The sequence below is a fragment of the Merops nubicus genome, unplaced genomic scaffold (assembly GCF_000691845.1).
Source record: "Merops nubicus isolate BGI_N331 unplaced genomic scaffold, ASM69184v1 scaffold13654, whole genome shotgun sequence".
NCBI lineage: Eukaryota > Metazoa > Chordata > Aves > Coraciiformes > Meropidae > Merops > Merops nubicus.
Window position 1 is genome coordinate 22,611 of NW_008602342.1, and position 21,587 is coordinate 44,197.

At 38.2% G+C, this 21,587-nt stretch overlaps 1 protein-coding gene across 1 annotated transcript in view; it reads left to right on the plus strand.

Moving 5' to 3' along the window:
* SMS (spermine synthase) overlaps positions 1–16,947 on the plus strand; it is a 31,382-nt gene extending 14,435 nt beyond the window's left edge. Inside the window, exons 5-10 of the mRNA XM_008938334.1 lie at positions 1,577–1,731; positions 2,653–2,742; positions 3,794–3,908; positions 4,438–4,517; positions 13,774–13,889; positions 16,522–16,947. Of these exons, the coding sequence (XP_008936582.1) occupies positions 1,577–1,731; positions 2,653–2,742; positions 3,794–3,908; positions 4,438–4,517; positions 13,774–13,889; positions 16,522–16,552 (587 nt within the window). The 3' untranslated portion in view covers positions 16,553–16,947. The remainder of the gene's footprint in view (positions 1–1,576; positions 1,732–2,652; positions 2,743–3,793; positions 3,909–4,437; positions 4,518–13,773; positions 13,890–16,521) is intronic.
* Positions 16,948–21,587: the final 4,640 nt, after the last annotated feature.

Genomic DNA, 21,587 nt, shown 5'->3' on the forward strand with positions numbered 1-21,587 from the left:
TCAGTGTTGTATACCAGAGCTTACTCTGCTGCTTTCATTTGAGCTTTTACCCGTTTGTTTCATGTCCAAACTCATGAGGACTTCTCTTTTATGGCAAAACAAGCTGCTTTGTTGGTCTTTAAAACACAGTGGAATTCTAAAGATATATAAAGAAATAGGTGCTGTGGTGTGGGTGTGGACAATCCTGCTGCTCCCTGGAATTCTGTTAAGGGAATTATCTGCTTGGTGAGACACAGGACAGCTGTATAAAACCGTTTAGCTGCTTTGTTGGTGGACATCTTTTGAACCTGTCTTCTCCGGAATTTTCAGTTAAACTGAAAAGTTAGTCAGAAGAGTGACCCAGCTTTTTATGGGGAGGGTCTTTTTATTGGTACTCTGTACCTGCTGATCATTGTATTTTTGAAAGTAAACTTGGAATAAGGTGGGTTAGTGTTCCTTTAAACTGTTCCTCCCAGCTGTTTGCTGGAAAATCTAGGCATCAAGAATTATGCTTTATGGAGTCTCTCAGTACTTAGGTTGAAAAGAACTGACTGAGGTAAATGACAGATGTTGCTGTCCTAGGGATAGAATACCTAATTTCAGTCTAATGGCATAGTAATGAAGAAATTTGACTATAGCATTTTGAAATCACCAGAAATAACTCTAACCATTCAGTCAGCTTTCTGCAGCTGTCAGGGGGACTTGGGTGCAGATGGCAGCTAAAAAGTGTTGTTATTGAATTCATTAGCAAGGTATTTTCTAATTCAGTTAGAATTATATTGGAAATCATCAAATTAGGTATTCCACCCCTCTAGCCAGAAATTTTCATCAGTTTCATATGGAGATGAGGTTTTGTTTGAAAGTTGTCACAGTGTGCCTCAAAGGGGAGTATGTCATGACTCATTTACCTTCCATGGGATTTTAAAGTACTGCTTTGTGGAGTTTTGTTATCATGCACTTATAAGCAAAGTGCTGATTGCCAGGCAGAATGATGGGGTATGTCATGCTGTGCTGCTGCACAAAGCTCTGCCCTTGTAGCTCACATATGTTACTAAAGCTTAGGAATGTTGCTGCATGCTTTGTAGGTAATGGTGGCCAAGTCAGCAGAAGGCATGCTTCAGAGCTCTTCAGCAGTTAGGTGTTAAGTCATACTTGTGTTCCTGTGCAGGGATCTCCTGGGGGTATCTTAAGTTGCTGTTTTTAGGTGGTCCAGAGTGTGCTTTCACAAATGTGATTTGTCTCTTGCAGCACTAGTCTGAAGTAAAAACCCACTGAAGTGTGGATGTCAAGTCATAAGTACTGACAGTTTTGCTCTACAACTCTGCTTTTCTTGGCACGCAGTACCTCCTAATGCTGAGGTAGACACTGCTGGGTTTGCACTGGGAACTAGAGAAATCCTGTGTGGGATTCTGAGGAGGATTTCATTAGCTTTGGTAAATCACCAGCCTCCCATTACCTGGACTTGTTTGTGAGCGAAGTTGTTTCTGTAGATGCTCTTGCTTTGGTCTGTTTTTATCACCTTTGGATTCATACACCTTGAATTCTTCTCATTAATTGGTAATGTTCCTGTCCAGCTCTTTCTCTTCCTTCCTTTCAGATCTTGCAGAGAGTGACCTGGCATATACCCAAGCCATAATGGGCAGTGGAAAGGAAGACTACACTGGGAAAGAAGTGCTAATCCTTGGAGGTGGTGATGGAGGTATATTATATGAGATAGTCAAACTGAAGCCAAAGATGGTTACTATGGTAGAGATATCCTTGGACAAGTGACTGATCATTCATTCCAGTATTTTTCAGCCTGCATTTTCTGATGTCTTAGCATTGAGCACAATTAACTCACATTGTAATTCAAGGAGATAGGGTCTAATATGAAATCTTTCTGTCAGCTAAGAGAGACCCAATGACTATTTGTGCATTACTATGTAGGACATGCTTTCAAGTTCCCAAGCCGTACTATAACTCATAAACAGCAACTTACATCGAACTGGAAAGGAGCAGTTCTGTCATAAGACTGGTATCTTCTTTGATAACAGAAGACAGGCCTGTCAAATTTGTGGTTTGGACTGAGTTCTACCTTCTTGGGTTCTTCAGTTTTTCTAAAGAAAGCCATTTAAAAAAAAAAACACAAAAACTGTAACCAAAATAAAGTTTGATCAATAGGAATGTCAGGAGCTGGTGAATTGTGTTAGTGGCAGAATGACCAACTCTTGTGCCCTGTATTAAAAATACTGATACAAACCAAGTTTTCAGTAGTCTGTAGTTCAAATATTTTGTAATGTACACTATTGTTAGTCATATGAAATGTTGATTTTTCCCTTTTTTTTTTTTTGGGGTACCCCTTCTAGAAATTAAAAATAATCTTAAAAATGTAGGTTAAAGTGATAACCTAGTTCAGCTTTTTGGGTTTTTTAAACACCACCCTGTTGTTCACATCTCAGGCTTTCACAGTAATGGTAACCTAAGGTACCAGAAATACTCATTAAAAAAAAAAAAAGGCACTTCCTAAATCTGGAGGCAAATACACGAGGTTGGCTATTGCAATATGTATACCAGGATACACATCTTACTATTCTTTTGTGACTGTCACCTTTTGGGGGATTTTTTTTTCTGAAGAAGTAGAAACTGTCACCTGTGTTATTTCTGGAATGTAAAATGCCTTAACCAGCTTCCAACATTGACCAAATGGTGATTGACGGGTGTAAAAAACACATGCGGAAAACATGCGGAGATGTCTTAGACAATCTGAAAGGAGAGTGCTATCAGGTAACTTTTGTTTTCTTTCATCAGAAATATTTCAGATACACTTATACCTAACTTGAAGGACTGCTATGGCAAAGCTGGGGAAAAGTCATCTTATTTTTCTTAATTTTGGGAAGGATTTTTTCCTTTTTTATGACACATCTGTATTTTAGTAGCTGGTAGTGGGAATTATGTTGGAAATATACATTAGTGTCAAAATATTCTAACGCTCCATCTCAAAACCCTCTTAAAAATAATGATATATATCTTTTAATCTGAAATAGGAGAATGTTTATTGCCATAGCTTACAAATGAAGACAAAATAGCCGTAAGGATGCAGTGTTAAACATCATTCCTTAAATTGATGAAAACCTGGAAGAAGCATATCTAAGATAGTTGTCCTGTACTGTTGAGAACATTTGAATTTGTAATGCACATTTAAGAATGTGTTTTTCATTTGCAGGCAGAATCTTCTATTACACTGCAAGTATATTAAAACCAAACCAAAACCCAAACCAAAAAACAAAACCCACGCTTAAAATTCATGCATCCCTGCAGTTAAGGTCCTTATGTGCTGCATCTGACAGAGTTTACAAACTAGCCCAGCTATAATCTGACATCTCTAACAGAAATCTTCTTTCTGCTCCTTAAGACTCTCACAGATACTAGTTTACAGGTGTGAGCTAGAAAAAGCATGCAAAAAATCGTCAGGTCATGTCCTGCTTTGCATGAACCAGTGAACCTTCACATAAATACCTTATTTTACATGTATGTTGGGGGACTGCTAACTGTTGTTATCATTTGGTAGGTGGAACAGGGGTCATCTAGCAATCAGTGACAGAGCTAGGAAGTTCAGTCCTGTGGTGCCTATGTTGCTATGTTGTCATTCTCAATTCCTACAACTGCTCCTCCTTTTTATATGATGTAAAAAATTAAAAATGGAGTCTAAAATTAAATACATGTTTACTGGTGTACTTTTCCCATCCTCTTAATTTCTGTGTGTCTCTGTTTGTTCCTTTTACCTGGTCAGTTTTAGGATTTTTTGAGGACTAGCTACAGTATTTCATTCTTACAGGTTCTAATTGAAGACTGTATTCCTGTGCTGAAGAGGTATGCCAAAGAAGGAAGGATGTTTGATTATGTAATTAATGATCTGACGGCTGTTCCAATCTCCACATCTCCAGAAGAAGGTTAATCTTCTAATTTTACTAAATTTCTGAGGATGTTCCACATTTCTGCCCCTCTGCTGCATAGTAGCTGGCAGTTTGGAAGAAATGTAATAGTGATTCTTGCCCTTCAATAGCAAATGTAGAGGCAAAGAGTGAGAGTAACACATTGGTTATTTTTTAAATTTTTCTTGAATGTTAGAGGGAATTGGCAGGTGCCTAGGACTTCTTTAAACTGTACTCTTATTCCAGAATAATAGTTTCTCAATTACATGCGTTCATATCTGGGGAATTCACACTACAGTAAATTTTCCCCACTCTATAATTTTTGGAAATGTCTGGAAAAATTCTTTGAAGAAAGAGATACTTCTACCGTCATTGCCATTGTGTATAGGTTGTGTGGGGTTTTACTGTTCATTTTTTTTAATGCTGTTTAATGCTTGGTTGGAGTTTTTTAAAGCTATAGAATAGCTACTTTTTAAACAGTAAATATGCTACGAGTCTTGAATATATACTAGTGATGTTCTGTTTCTAAATCATACTCTATATGCAGATTCCACATGGGAATTTCTGCGATTGATTCTTGACCTCTCAATGAAAGTCCTGAAACAAGATGGAAAATATTTTACACAGGTATGGTAAAATAACAGGCTGTAAAAAAATTGCTGTTTATATTTCAATCTTCATTTTTCAGGTTTAAAAAAAAGGGACAAGCCCAAGCAAATTAACTTCTAAAAAAAAAAAAAAATCTACTTGCAGGCTGGTTTTTCTACTTTTACTGACTCATTAGGGGTTTCTGGATGAAATTTGGGCTTTGTGAACGGAGTTATCCTTTTTTATTTCAGCTGAACTTGTAGCCTTTGTCTTTGAATTTTAAAGCATAATTTCAGGAATCATCTAGGCATACTACAGGATATTTTATCTGTAAACAATTCTTGGAAAAGCAGAACAAATCTACTTTATAAACAGATGCATGGTTTTTGAGCTAATGTAGAGTGTAAGACATGAAATCTGTCATCCATAAAGGCATAAGAATTTGACATAGATTAAAAGGAATGTGAAAACTTTTTTTGCTTGTTATCCACTCCTAATTCAAGTATAGCCACCTCATGGATAATACAATTGTGGTATAGCTTTCGTCTGAAGATACTTTATGTAATCCTGAACTTGGGATGTCAAAAAGATACATGAAATTGTACAAGAATGTGCCAAGACTGTGCAGGTGGCTGAGTGAAGCATAAGTCTCTGAAATTTGTATTTCTTTTGTCATGCCTATACCTTAACTAGTTTACTGGTGTGTGGAACATTTAAGAACAGCACTTAGAAATAATCTTGTTAAGCTCTGAAATAAACTGGCTGACATTATGCATTTGAACTGGGTTCCTGTCAGCATAGAGCTTCTGAGGTGTGTAAAGGAACCTGGTTTACTGTAAAATTGGATGGGTTTCTAAAGAAATGCAAACCTTACAGAATGAGTTTTTTTTGACAACTTTAATGTGCTGCTTTATTTTAAAATGCTGTGGTTGCTTGGGCAAGACAAATTATCTTATGGTTGAAATGTAAACAGCAGTGTAAATCTTAATGGCTTTTCTATTCTGTTAATTGTGGAAATATTTATGATAGACTTTGGTATGGAAAGAGTACTACATCTTTAGGGTGAAGTAAGCATTTGTGTTGCAGTTGCCACACTTGAACACAGTGAGATTAGCTGACTTTGAGAATGTATGGAAACATGTCTGTGGACAGGTATCTGTCAGACTTTGCAGGAGAACTCTGGAAGTAAGTGATGTGGAAAGCTGGAGTGATGACTGTGCCACAGCCAGGGTGCAGGGGGGTTGTTTTGTGTCAGCCAAAACCAACAGAGGTTGAGACTGGTGCAGACCGGCTGCCTGTCTTGGCCTGATGGGAGGAGACAACTCAGCTTGCCAGGGTTTCAACTTGCTCAGAAAGAAAAGACAGCAGTACTGATCTGTTCCTGGTGAGTTTTACCTGTTGTGAAAATGCAATAGCAGTTTCCAAAGTAAGGTGGTACATAGCACAGTGGGAAATTAACAATATTCAAAATGGGGCTAACTGGTAGCCAGTGAAAGGTCTGGAGTATAAAAGCAGTGTACTCTGGCACCTTAGCTTTCCATTTTTCAACACCCTCAGGAATACTAATATTTGGACAAACAGCTATCAGATCTTTTGATTTACCTACTGATAAACTACCTAGCCCATCTGATGGTCCTTGTAGCTTCTTCCCAGTTGGACCTGATTTTAAACCAAAACCAAACAGAGAAACCCTCAGAAAACCCAGTAGTCTGATTGTAAGAACAACTGACTTTTAGGGGAGCTTTAAATAAAGTCAAGTCCTAATAACTTCTTTAAAATTAAGTTTTGAATTAAACTAATTGAAGCTGGACATCCAAAGGATTGGGTTAGACTATGGAGAGAAGTTCAAACATGGCCATTACTGATTTTGGTAGCTGAGCTTAGTCACACTAAGAACTAATAAATGGTTTTGAATGCTCTAGTGTGTTAGCTGTTAAATGCATGAGATTTTTAGCTCTGTGTACTGACTTGGGTAATGTAAAGTTACTTTTGTTCCAGCTGTCTACTTCCAGGCTCTTAGGTAGCAGGCTGTACTTTATTTGCTGGAGGAATTGTTTGCCTTTTAAGGGGATTGTGGTTTTAAAATCCAGGCCTTTTGTGCCTTCCCCTTCCACGCTTTCTTGGAAGTGTGTTTTGATTCTCTAAAACATAAAATATGTTAAATATCATCCAGAAAAGCAACTTGGGAAATGTTCCATCTATTTGTTAGAGCCTCACCTTTGCTATGATGAGGAAACGTCTCAGAGGAGACACGCTGCAGACGAGTCATTGTCCTGTTGGCCAGGCAGTAAACTTCTGTCTCCTGCAGTCTGTAGCATATCCTCTGATAGTTCTGCTTGCAGGAGTTACCTTGTGCATTCTGTTAGAATCTCATTTGTTTCAGTGCTCAAGAACTGCTTTACCCAAAAGTGGAATTCTGTTCCCAGAATGCCAGCCTTTCATATAATGTATTGCTGCCTGACTCTAAATGCCACTGCTGGGAAAAATAAATGGAAATGCTCATCACTTCTTCACTGAACTCTGCACAGGTTCTGGAAAGTGTTCTCTTCAGCTCGTGAATTGTCAGCAGGCATCCTCGAGAGCTGTCTAACTCAATAGGTATAATTTATCTGAGATTATCAAAAGAAATTTCTTTGGGCGTGCTACTGTAGCGCATCAGGTTGTTCCCTTGGGACGCTGAGGGCAGCCTCCAGATGCGACTGCAGAATATCCCTTCACCACCAGGTGGAGACGGATAACTGACATTGCCTGGTGGTTGTGTGACTCTTACAGAGATCCTGCCTCCAAAAGGATTCTTTCAGACTACTTGATTTCCTAGGGGATACAAGACCGTATGTGGCCAATTTTTGGATGAAAGAGGGTATTTTTTTTTTGCTTATTTCAGCTCTGGAAAGATAGAAAGGGCAGTTTATGAATTTCATTCCCTTCTGCTGTAAGTCTGTGCTTAAGTATTTTGGGGAGGAAAATTGCCTCAATACTTACTCTATGCATCCACAAATAGTAATCATAACGAGAACAAAAACTTCCTTTGTATGAGTAGGAGCCCTGCTTTTTGTGTCCTTGCTATTTTAGTTGCATCATCCATATTGAGAGTCTTGTAGCCTACATAGGACCTGGACAGAGAAGTGAGCTTCAGGGCCCTTAGCCTGCAGAATTTGTGGCCCTTGATGTAAGTTGAAGACTTATGGTTTAACATAATCACACTACTCTGATGTTTAAGGGTCATATGATTTGCTGTATTTCTGTTCTTCCTTCTACAGTCTTTAGACATCAGACTTCTTTCTGATGTGAAGTGCCAGGGTTAAACTCCCAGCCCTGAATGAGAGTTGCCATATGGATGATGCCCACAACCAGGACCCTCCTGACTGGTTTTCACCCAGGGTCTGGCCAGCTTTGAGTGGGAACAATTAGGAGATCACCACCGGGTACCCCTGCCTTCCACATTACTTTGGAGGTGTGGCAGGAAGCCACCTCTATAAGAACTGACTCTACTGGTGGTGCAGTTGGGGTGATGTGCCCACACAGTACCTGTGGGGTTCTGTCTATTGATAGGGATCCTCAACTCTTCATAGCAAGTAGAGCTCCCAGGATGGTGGGCCAAGATGATTGGACTGATCACCTGGGTCCTGCAATCTCCCACAGCATGGTTCTGGAGTCAGCTCACTCCCTTCTGCACACCCTGTATTGTGAGTGACTATATTGACTGATTCCTCCCTCCTGTGGTCTGGCATGTTGGATTGTTGGCCTGTGACTTAAGAGTGGAGGGAGGACTTTGGCTGCTGGTTTCCCTGTTGATGCAAACCTTGTCCTTCTTTGTCAAGCAAGTGGTCAGCAGAAGATGTAGTATGGATCTAGGTTTGTGAGGTGCTTGGTGTTGCCTTCTCCAAGGGTATCCAGTTACAGGTGCAGATTCCAAACTATCACAGGGGAGGAAAGTGTGGGTCAGTGAGGGTGACTTAGCATGCACCCCAGTCTAGTTCTATCTCTAAAGGACTTTCACAGTGGCTTGTTTCTGAACACATTAAGTGCTTATATGCTAAAATCCACTATGACTTGTACATTGACCAAGTGATTTTTTTTTTCCTGACTTTAGTGGAATATGTACACTTGTAGATAGTTGTGTGATGTATTTGTGGGATTTTTTTTTTTGTGAACCATCACACTTTGCAAGTAGCACATGAGGATTGTCCCAACAGCAGTGAAACTGCTTTGTAAGATGCACAGACTTATTTGAAGATTGTCTGTCAGTGGATTATGGGTAGCTAGGAAAATACCTTTTTCTGTGCTAAGTTTTTGCTCTGATGACCTAATCCTTTGAGGTTGAGCATGCTATCATTTTCAGTCTGTTTATGAAGTAGAACCTTTAAAAATACCTCTGAACAGGAATTTGTTCCTTCCTTGTCTGGGTCATCCAACCCAGGCAGGATAGAAACAGACTTGGACTGCTCATGGGTTTGGGTTCCAGTATAAACAGCACTAACGACTGGTGCAAGGGGTCAGATGTCTCCCACGCACACACGCAGCCCGTCAAGCTGTTGCTTCCTGGCCACTCTCACAATACAGCCTGGCCCTACCCTCTAAATGTCCAGACCACTGTGATGGTGCTCCATAGTTACACTACTTTTTTTGGCTGCTGTGTGGGTTTTCTAATTATCACTTCCAAACAGGGAGTAGGATTCTCCTTGACAGCAACATGAGAGGAGGCTGGCAAAACAGATGCATGTATCTCTGTGAGCCTGTGTTTTGGACATTTGGGGGTCTTTAAAGGACATACATTTAATTTGTGTGTTTCTGACAGTTCAGTTTCAAATTGATTGTTTGGCGGTAGAGAACTTCAGTCGGGTTTGCTTTCCATTAGCTCCTTGAAAGCCATCCGTGTTGACTAAAACTCTAACCTAGCTTTGCTAAGTTTATCTCATGCTCTTATGTAGCTTGTTGCTTCTTAGTCACCCTGAACTGAGGAAAGAGGAGGAAAAACAAGCAAACAAACAAAAAAACAAAAAACCAACCTTTGCGATGTTCAACTCTGACACTTGTCATTACAAAATAAAAATAGAAACCCATGTTAAATTAAAAGTAAAAAAGCTTCTAGTATACTGTCACAGACAGGGATACCCAGTAGGAATGATGTTTGAAATGAGCAGTTACGGAAGGGGACCCTTCCATCTGCTTTCAAGTCATTCACTTTGTAAGGTTGGAGAAACACCGGTGGCCTAATAGGCCACTTGACACACACATCCCCTGTATAGGTGGGCAGAGTTAACTGGAACTTGCAACCAAACTATGTTTATAAGTACTTAAAAGTATACTTCCATGTCAGGGATGCTTGTTAAGGAGAAAAATGTTTTTCAATATTTCCCCATTTCTTATGGAACAAAGATTAAGAGAGACCAAGCAGAGGATATTGGTAGAGTTTTTGTGTGTGGTGAAAATTGTCTGAACAGTGTAGGAGAAAAAAAGTCTTATTTTGCCTATTTCCCTTTAAAAAAGTATAATTGAGTTATCAGCTTTAAAGCTTATTAAACGCAGTTCAATATTTAGTTTTTGTTTGAGAATATGGTGGCTGTTCAGAACAAAAAAATTTATTGCTCTACCACATAACTGTTGTTGTTAGATGCGGGCAGTTAAAAAGAACACAGGTTATTAGGCTGATCACTGTATTGTATTCTGGGGTTGGTTCCCTGTGTCGTGTATTAGTGATTCAAGAACATCGAAGTGTGATTGAGGTAGTTACCAGCACTATAGTTTTAGCTGATACAGCTGTTCATTTCTTACAGAAAAGTGCTAATAGTGATTTTTCAATAACTATTTTATTAATATAAGCTCATCTCTTCTGTAGACTTTATTTTTTTAATTCTTAGCTTTTTGTTGAGTAAAGCCAAATAATTACCAAAAAAGGTAACTGTGCAGAACTATAAAATGTTGTGGTGTGTCTCTAGAAGGAGAGGTTAATAGAACAGCTAGGTGAGATGTCTGAACCTTTAGGTAAGATCTTGATTTGGAGACTGGGGAGTTGTGGGGTTTGAAAACTAAGAACGGTTTGTTGGCATGTTTCATTGTTCCTATAATTGGTTTTCCACACTGTCTGCAGTGATTTGTCTGTTGCTGTAGAAGGGAGAAAGGATGGAATGCTGGAGCAACAGGCCAGGAAACTGTGGATACTTTTAACTCATTGTGTATCCTATTAAACTTCCTCCGTAATAGTGGTGTACTTCATAAATTACCTAGTAGCATGGTCTATTTATGTCTTAAATTATACACACAGGTTGATTTTTGGTTTTCTTTTGCATTCAGTCTGATGTTGAAACAAAATTATATGTTTGGTGAAGAGTGGCTGAACCAAATAACTGCTGCAGTCCCCTGGATAATAACAGGTTACCAAACGAGTACTACAGCATTATGTTCATTGTTGTGCTTTGTGCAGTTGTGCTCAGTGTTCATGTCTTACCTTTATACAAACCTCTTCTTTTTCTGATATACCAGAACCAAACATGATATATTCAATATAAAGCACACCATCTTCCTTTACTAAATAAACAGGTACACATTTGTTTGTGGAATATGATCAAAAGGATAATCAAAGACATTTTACGAAAGTTCTTCTGAAAGCTTTCAAGAATGATTTTTTTTGAACGATGCTGTGATTAGGATTTTCTAAGTTCAACTTCTGTTTTCCAGTTGTGAAAACTTGGAACACGATCTAAAAATTTATTTAGCATGATGCAAAAAAAAAAAATCAGAGGAGGAACAGTAGGATGAAGTCTCTTCATTTCCTCTGGAAATAGAAATGTTTTAAATACATTGTGGAAAAAAATTTATACCAATAAAAAAAGTACCAAAAAAAAGTTGGAATCACAAGTCAGCATGTGTGTTATACACTTTGTTTCTACTTATCTGATGTCTTTACATGGAAAAAGCAGTATAGGTGGAACTGTTTAGACATAGTGATTTCAAATAAGATCTCTGCCTGTGTTCTGTTCTTTTTAAGAGCACAGTACTGGTCAAACTCATCTTAGTTCCTTGCTTTGAGGAAAAAAAAATTCAGTTACATCTGTGTGCACTTAATTATTTTAAGGCCATTTAAAAAAATCTGGGAGCACTGAAAAGCAGAAGTTAAATAGTAAACTGCAGTTTTATTAAACAGTGTTCTCTTGGAATTAAAAGCTTCACAATGTTAGCAGAGCAATGCACACGTGTGAAACATAGTGAGACGTTTTGGAAGTGTTGAGTAAATCCTTTGTTCCTAGGATCCTATAGAACTTGACCTTCATTTCAAGTTAGAGGTCTTTAAAATGTTGAATAAGCTGTGACTGCAAGAGAGCTGTAGTTTTTCATTAGATCTAGCTCTGTTTTCTTAGTTGAATTGCTTAATTTCTTTCACAGTCCTTTTGTGGGACTTTGGCTCATACCCTAGGATACTAGGAACTGTATACTTTTAATATGAAAGATCCCTGTTTGGTTGGAGTTTTGTCTTCTGTGTTTTCCTCCACTGAAAGTGGTAAAATGTGTGGGAATACTGAGGATTTTATGTTGAAAGTAACTGGATAAATGCTATTTAATGCTTTTGTTTCTACAGATTAGGCTTTGTGCTAGGTCACAGTAAAAGTAATTATACTATAGGCTAGTAAACCAAACCATTAAGGAAGGATGGGGACACATGTCTCCTCAAGACGTCTTGTCCTGCCCCACACATGACCAGATAGAATGTATCCTTAAAGACTGAAAAAGAATGAGGAGTGTGTATTAGACCAAGCAAGCCAAGATTGCTTGGAGATCATGAACTCCTGTGCAAGAAGGCTGTGATAGTTTAAACACCATCTATATATATGCACATGCTGCGTGGTCAGGGTAGGTTTGTTGTCATCATAACTTGCTGTTCATGTGTAAGGTGCAGCGTTGTTTGGCATCATATTTGGGGTCTAAATGTTAAGCTGAAGCCTCCTCATGGCAATGATGGAGGTAGAAGACCACAAGTAATTCATCTGACCATTAGTGTGCCAAAGATCATCTTCTCTTGGCCAGAATCACAGAATATCTTGCCACTGTGCTTGGTGGGTATTTATTCAGTGTCTTGTACCTGGAAAACAAAAAGCTGAGTAATTTGTAGACCATGCAGTGGTGGCTGTATTAAAATTTATGCCATTTTAAATTAGAGCCCAAATAACTTGCACTGGCCACAGTCTTCTTAAGGTCGTAAAGTATCAGCTAGTCTATTCAGTCATATAGGCAATGAAAGGCAGGACACTTGAAAAGAATTTTGTTTTTGTTTTTTTTTAAAGTTGCACAACTTTATTGCTTTGGACAGCTTGTGTTTCTTCAGTCTGTTCTGTGGGCTCACTTATTGCTAAATCTTCAAGCCCATTATGGATCATCACTTTTCTATTTAGAGCTTTTTCTTTATAGGCATCCTAGGTATATATTGCAGTAACTTCTGCTTGTTAATACTTAGCTTTGCTCAAGATTGTTCTTGTAATTAGGAGCTGTTTCGTGGTTTTGGTTTTATTTTTTTTAATTCCTCCTCACTTGTGATCCTTAAGATGTCTTTGTATTCCAAGAATGATTAATTTGTGTAATATTTGTTCGAGAAGGAATGCTGCGAACTCAATGTGTCTGATATTTCATAATTTGCGCTGTTAGAGGAAAAATTTTTTTTGTTTTGTTCAGAAAAGGATACTACTTATATTCTTTGAGATAAGACATAGGTCCAAGAAAAAATTATCATAGGAATTGCTTCCTTTTCAGAAGCATGATACACACTTAACACAATGTAGCCTGCAGCCACAGAACTTCTGTGTCATCTGGTTTATTTTGTCGTATTGCTCCATGGAAAATCTGTCTAAAATTAGTAGGTTATAGGGCTTTTTATAGTGCATTCAAACATTATAAGACCAAGGCAATGTTAAATAATTGAGAAAATCTGGATGTTGTAGTACTGTTTACTAATATATTTAAGGAATCATAAAGAAAATGGTTATTGAGTAGATGTTATAGATAAACAACACATGGTGGTCTGTTTTAACTGGAAGCCCTAATGTAATGATTGTTTCAGCTAATGAGAAGATAGATAATCCCCCTGTACTTACCCTTTCTTGAAAAGATGTAAATTGTTGTTTGCTGTAGGCAGAATGCAGACAAGCTGTTCAGTATTTGCCTGGTAAATATTAAATATTAAGAACAGCATGAATCTGGTTCTCAAGTATTGTGGGAACCATGCATTAATGTCAAAATGTATATATCCATCTGCAGTTTTGCTTATGTGTGTGACCGTAACTGGGACTTTTCTTCTTTTCTGCAGGGAAATTGTATCAACCTGACCGATGCCTTGACCCTGTATGAAGAACAGCTTAGCAGGCTTTATTGTCCAGTGGAGTTTTCAAAAGAAACAGTGTGTGTTCCCTCCTACATGGAATTGTATCCTTAAAGACTGGCAAAGAGTGAAGAGCGTGTATTAGACCAAGCAAGCCTAGATTGCTTGGAGGGAATGAACTCCAGTGAAAGAAGGCTGTGTTAATTTAAACACTATCAGTGTTTCTTCATAGTAAATGAACTACTACCATTTTATTCTGAAGATAATTGCAGGAATAATCCTTGAGAATATCTTCATTTTTGTGGGTGGTGGGCAAGCTGTACAAGGAGCTAGAAGTTTTGGGTTCAAGCCATTAGCTCAAGAGGAGCATTTTGATCTGCTTTAGAGTGGTTCTGTTGGGTGTGTTTGCCTTGAGTGTTTACCACCTCTGTGTGATCTCCCAGGGAATGTTTCTGCAGGGTAGTGCCTGCTGTGGCTGTCCTCTTGACAAGAGTTCCTTCCAGAATCTGCTTACTCATAATATGTTAAGTGTGTGAAACTCTGCCACAGCCTTTCTTCTGTTCAGTGTGTTCTTTTTGCCTCCCTTCTGTCTCTAATCTTGATACTGTTTAATGCTGTAGCCTGCTGCTCTGGACACCTTTCTGACTGTAACAGGCTCCTCCTGTTTCTCATTGTCAGCTCTCTAGTGAATCTCAGAATTTATCTTAACATTTTCCAGACAGAGTGACAGAGGATATGAAGATATTTGCCTTTGTAGCTTACAATTTCAGAGAAACCTGTTATTTTTACCTTTATAACAGCTGAGCCTTAATGCAACATGTTTGTGGTTTGAAGTATGCATCCTCAGAAAGCATTACAAGTACATATTGCATTCTTTATTTGGAAGCATGCAAAATGTTTCTAAATTGAGTAGCAAACACTAATCATTTTTTGAAAAATACATTTAAATGTTTCTAGTAAGATAACATGAAATATTTCTAGCAATAAATTTATTCAAACTAGCCTTTAAATAGGTATAATGGAACCGGAGAGTGAACAGTTCTTAGAGAAATGGGGCAGACTTTTTTTTTTTTTTTTTTTTTCTGAATGAATTAACAGTGGTACAACGGTATAGCTACAGGCCTTTTAAAGGAGAAGTCATCTTGATTTCAGATTAGCCTGATGTACTTTAACTTTTAATTTGACCTTGGACTTCTGCTAACCCTTTACTTGAATTTCAGGTACAGGTTATAACCTTTCTTGAAACTTAGAGATTTCCAAGTAGGAGTACATATCTGAATAGATATAGCTAAATGCTGTTTCACAGATGATGTCATAGTTTACAGTAGACTTGTGATAAGTAATAAAAACTTAGTGTTTTATTTCAGTCTCAAGAATGTGACATATGGGATGTTTAAGTGCCTGCAATCTCTCGAGCCATTGAACAAATCGTACGCAGTTGTTAATTTTTTGTAATCTGACCAAAAGTTACATGTGTGGGCACCTGAATGCAGACAGAATACTAAGCTTAGTTTATCACTTCTTATTGTTGCTTGTTTTTCTTTCTTCAAGAATTGTTATTGTTTGTAACTGTTACTTGAAATTCTGGTGTTTACCAGTGCTGCTGTGGGGGTTGTATGAAATTCAAGTAGCCGTTGATGTAAAATCCAGCTCTTTGTTTTAAGGAAGGCTTATGTGTGGCTGAGGTCTTCATGAGGGCCTTATGGTGAACATAGAGGCTCCCATCTGGAGCAAGTGTGACCTCATTGTATAAACAGAAGAGCATATATCTTCACGTGATTTTACTAAATTATAAATCCCAGAAATCTGTCTTACTCTGCAGCTGTTGCCATAGCCCTTAAAAAGGTGATGTTCATATCTCATCTTCCCATCTGCTTCTCTGGAAGTAGGTGGGATTACATAGCTCTGACCTCTCTCATGGGCCCAGCATGGCAAGAGAACCTCAGAGAGCTGTGGTTTGGGCATGGCTTCTGTATGACTCTGCTGAAGCTGGGTCCATCTTTCCCCAGAGGAGCATCAAGAAGAGCAGTGATGCAGCTGCCAGTTGCTCTGTTTGCTTCTAGCTTAGACTGGGCAACATACAGGTCTGCTTTCTGAAAAGTGTTTAGTTACTTCAGATAAACTCCTCAGAAGCCCTTAGAGAAAACCCTAGGCAAAATTTAGATGCATCTGTCAAGTGAGTGTTCAACAGACCCCTGTTGAGACAATTAAGAGGGAACAGACATTTAAGTCTTTGCCCAGTAAGATACCTCGCCACCTAGTATTCACCTAGTGAACATCTCTGTATTAATTTTGTCTCTTGACTGTGTCTGTATTAGGGATTCACAAATTATGTAGCTGGATGTCTCTTTTCTATTCAAGCTTGCTCCTTTGCAATCAAAAACGATGAGCAAGAGAGATCCCAACCTGGTGAACTGATCAAAGTTTTGATCGCTCTTCCCAAAGTACTTCTGTAGCTTGTTAAGTGGTTGCAATGGAAAAAAAAGACATCACCTGAAAGTCTGCAGTGGGAATTAAAAAACATAATTTGAAACATGTTTCAGTGGAAATGGGATGTTTTTTGAACTGCTTAGTCAAAAAGAGAATCCAAAGAGGTTTCTCTTCTGAGATTTTACCTACTCCATTTTTATGAGCTACCAGAAGTTTTCAGGATTGAAATAGAAGTGAAAAGAACTACTTGCATTTTGACTGTATGCTACAAACTTTGTTTTTTCCTTAACTGCTTATTTTCTTCAGATGGGTGTTCTACACTATTTGGAAGAAATAAGCAGACATCTGAACATCAAGATTATCTGCGATTCTCCTGAGTGCACATGCCGCATGGAGCGTATAGGCCTGCCACGTGCTGTGTATTGGCATACTCAACCTTTTAAATTATATGCTGTAGATGATCCTGAAACTTAGTCATGCTATTGATTTTGAATTCTTTAAATGTTTTTTATTATTATTTTAATTTAAAGGCAAATAGAAAATGTATATTTTGATGAGCTAGGGTGTTATTTTTTGAAAGTCAACTTAAAGATGAATAAGCAGCAAAACTATATAGCTGATGAATGCACTGAACCTTTAGAATGTGATCCTTTTTATTTTCTAGATCTTCACAGACTGGTTGATTTAAGACATCTTTAGGATTTTATCCCTGAAGAGTGGTTCAGGGAGTTTGTTTTGGTGGTTTCTTTGGTTTTCTCATCATTTTTTTTTTTTTTTAATCTATGGTCCTTTTTAAGGATGGAGGGGGTTTTGTATAATTTTAAGTGAATACCACAGTGCTTCCATATAGAAAGGGGCATAACTTAAAAAAAAAAAAAGGGGAAAAGGAAAAAAAAAAACCTGAAAGAATACCCCAAATCCTCCATGGCAAAGGGAAAAAAGCTAGTCTAAATGTTATTTACTCTAGTTTCAATCATCATTGCTGTAGTCTCTTCTGCAGGAGGAGAATCTTTTGATCTTTCATCTTGTGGAATTCTTTAGCTGCTACTATACTGATGGTCTGGATTTTGATAAGGATGTAACATTAGGTTATACTTCACTTCAGACTCCATCAACATGAAAATTAAAGCTGGTTTTCCATCCCACCACAGTGCAAGAGGTTGAGTGTAATGAGGTTCTTGTGGGCATACATTCTTCAACCTTAAGGGAAGCAGTAGGTTCATGAAGAAAGAAAGGTTGCTTTAGAGGGCAAAGAAATATGGGTGTGGTCTAGAGTCATGTGCACCCATACTTAGTGTTTTGAGGCAAGTATACTTCAGTATGGTAAGTCCTGGTCATATTGCTGCAGTTGACCATGTTGTGTGGGGCTCTTGCTGAATTAGATCCACTTGCAGAGTAAAAATTGGTGGAAGCTAGGTTGTGTTGTGGTTTTGTATTAAAAGATAAAGCATTTTTCTTTAATGCCCAAAAAGTTATATTTTTTTAATAATGTCTTATGTGTTGTCTAAAACTTTGCTTTTGGTGTTTAAAAGATCCCACTTGAAAGGAGGTAGGAAGGATATAACCGTTCTGGGCATTTCTATTCATTTCCAAGGTAGAATAAAAAATACGCTATTTCCCTAAACACTCTAATCCTGAATCAGAATGATGTTTTTTCCTTCAACACCTAGTACCAACTCTTGCTTAGTTTTATTGGAGGGAGTTGATTCCCCCTCTCAAGATACTGTTAATGAAAACAAAACAAAGCAGCAGCACCCTGAAGATCTGTATTCTGAAATGATACGTAAAGAAGTATTTTGCTGTCCCACACACTGTTTGTGTTATCTTAGTAGCTTGTACCATTCCAGAGTGATACTGGAAAACTTGCAAAAATTTGCTCTTTGTTTGCTGTATAATTATTTTTGTATTGTACAGTTGTGCTGTTAAAATGCTTTCAGTTTGGAGAGCAAATAGAAGTATTCTTCAGTCTTGCTGCAATAATTCAAAGCAGTGTTAATTCTTTAGTATATGTTGAGAACAGTTCTTCCATGGCCTACAGCTTGTGCATCCCTAAGTACTCCCAAAGAACAGAGCCTCCCTCTAAACAGGAGGAGAGAAAAGTGTCTTGCATTTCCCTGAGTGTTTTAGCTCTGTATACAGAAAATACCTTGATATTATTGCCTATAACCTAGTAGGGACCCTTCATTTATGATACAGGACTGCAATCAGTATATCCTACAGCTGCAAATGAATGCAGATATCCTATAAACAGTTACGTGTATCCTTAACTTTGCAAGCATGAATATTCCCATTGATTCTTAGTGTGATTGCCCATGTGGGTGAAATTAAGCACACAGCCATTCACTGGGACAGGGCTTACAGCATATGTTTCTGAGTGAGCTCGATAGGTGTAGAAATCAGTCACAGCAAGTAGGGGTGGGTTTTTTTAGCAGAGAAACTTGTGAACTGGAACAGGATGTAATATGTTTGCTGGCTTGCTGTAGCAAAGCTTGCATTGCTGAACAAGGTTGCCTGAGCACAGAGATGCTGGGTGTGCAGGGATGTTCTGTGATCAGTTCCTGGAATGACCAGGGGACCTGAAATACATATTGATAGGTGAGAGGCAGCATTGCTTGTAAATCTTTCCTTTTCAGATGATACAGTATAAAGAGAGTTGGAGGAGTTATTTTTTTTTTTTTAACTTTTTTTAACGTAGGTTTTTAAAAGTTATAGATGCAGTATAAAGCAATTCAGCAATCACTGAACATTATATTTTTTTAAGTTGCTGAATTGATTCTGAGCAAATATATACACGCTGTCCGTTTTTATTTATTTGTTGCTGTAGTGTAGATTTTTTTAAAAAGGAAAACAAGTCTTTGTAGTAGAATTTTCAAACGCAAACTGCTGTAGTTGATCAGTTTTCCATGTTTAAGGCCAGTTGGGAAATAGTTATGACTGCTACACTCTGTATGCAAACAGTTACCAAAATATGGTTAACAAGTTTTCTGAATTATTCTTTGCACTACATGCTGCTTCCACCTAGAAATGTGATCTTAGTATTCAAAAACTTGATTGATAGTAGTTTGTGCAAAGAGAAGACTGCTGGCATTGTATCTACTGTATCAGTGCAGTCCACGTGTTGAAATAAAGGTACACTATCATTACTCGTGTGTTTGAATTGGTAAATACACTGTGGAGTCAATATGACAGACTTGAAGGGTATTATGTTTAGTGTTGTACCTCTTCTTAATTTCCTTGTCAGCTAACAAAGGTACTGAATGGTCTCTTTGTTGACTCTCTCTTCTGTCTCTGTTTAATAATAAATTCACTTATTTTCCATATAACATGCTCAGATAAGGCAACACAGTATGGAGGAACACACTGATGTTTGCAATGGGGAGGATCCCTTGAGGCTTTGGTGATCTTTACCTAGAAAGTTATTTTTCTGTAGGGTACTCTAGATGTGAATTCTTTGGAGTTCTGTAAGGGAAGTTTTCATTTTTTTCTGCTGAAATGACAAGCTGACTTTGGGTGACAGTGTGACTCATTGTGTGCATAGAGGGAAGATAGGCCTGGGAGAAGTAAGACATTAAAAATGATGCTGGCTTTGGCACAGAAGTTTAAGGAAGAAGAAGGGAATGAACAGGATGGGCATATTGAAGAAGTTACTCTGGGATGTGATTCAGAAAGATTACCGTCAGAAAAAAGAAAAGAATAATGTGACTTCTAAAAGAGGTTGTAGGGAGATTAGCCTAAATTCTAGCTAACTGGAAAAGTTTTTTTGCATCTGTCCTAAGTAGAGTGATAGCAAAGGGCTTGATAGTTGGGAAAAAGAAAGGGGGATATCTTAACTTCTTGAGTAAGAAAAAGTCTCACATACAGACTTTGAGGGTAGGCTAAAGAGTAATTTTAATGCATGACAAGGAAGACAAGTATCTCTTGCTTGTTCTATTTTCACTGTTTAGAGTTTGAGGTGTTGACAGCTTGCTTGAGGGGACAAAGTGAGAAGACAAGTGAGAAGTACCCAATTTCTTATTTTAATTTAGGAATAGGAGAATGCAGATAATGTTGCCTGAGGGTAATAGGAGGAAGCTGACAAACCTTGCCCACAGAGGAGAAAGTAGTTGAAATCATTAAAAGATATGCTGAAGGAGCAAGTGAGGGAAGTAGGAAATGAAATAAGTGCAGGAGTAGTGGAATGATAGAACTGCACAAGACAGAAATGCTTTACTGAAATGTGGGGTGCTTTAGGAAGCAGCAAGTTCATGTGAAATGAGAATGGTGGAAGGGTGTAAAGTGAAGCAGTTCATATGGTACTCATACATTTTAGTGAACTTGAGCTCCAGAGGTAAAGATGGAGAAAGTACCAAGGAAGGAAAGAAGGTGAAACGCACGTAACTGGAAGCATAATGAGAAGTACTCCTGTGCAGCCTCAAGGGAAGGGGGATGCAGGAGCAGGAACACTTAAGATGAGAAGGAATGGGGGACTCAGGAGGAGGGGCCAGAAACAAGACATCAGAACAGATGCAGTTGGGATTTGGGAAGCACACCTTTTTTGTTCTGGTCACTGACAATATTATCTAACACTTGCTTATTTAACCTTTCTTTAGTTAATTGTCAGAACTTATGGCTTTGCTTTTGGAAAACTATTTTACTCTATGCCTCATTCAAATTCTGCTCTTAAGCTTCACACTGGGACAGCCTGGGAAATACTTCCTGAAGATGGGCATCTCTCGTAACACTTCAGTGTTTTCAGTGATGTTTTATGACCACTGGTTAGTTATTTTGGGTGTTTGGATGAATAAGGTATTTTTCAGGCAACAGGTTCTTCACAGTCGATTGTTTAAAACCCTAGTGAAGACTGACAGGAAATTGATGTATGTTCCTTTAATTTTTCTATTTTTAAAAAGGATAGCATTGAAATTTTTACCTGTGTTGTGCAGTAAAAAGTTTCTACTGCCATTATAAAATTCTAACCATATTTGTAATGGTTAAATACTAGAAAGAGGGAAGATACCTGCTCACAGTATCTAGAGTTGGGTTTGAGACAGCAGTGTGTATTAAGAAGTTACAGTCTAGATGCACTTACAGAATCATAGAATAATTCAGGTTGGAAATTACCTTTAAGATCATCAAGTCCAACCATAAACCTACCATTACGCGGTCCACCATTGAACCATGTCCCTAAGTACCATGTCCACATCTATTAAATACCTCCTGGTGTGGTGATTCCACCACTTTCCTGGCTAGCCTGTTCAATGCTTCACAACCCTTTTAGTAAGAAAACTTTTTTTGAACATCCAATCTAAACCACCTCTGGCACAACTTGTCACTTCCTCTTGCCTTATTATTTACCCCTCTCTATGTTCCGAAAGTCATGGCAGTCTGGTGAA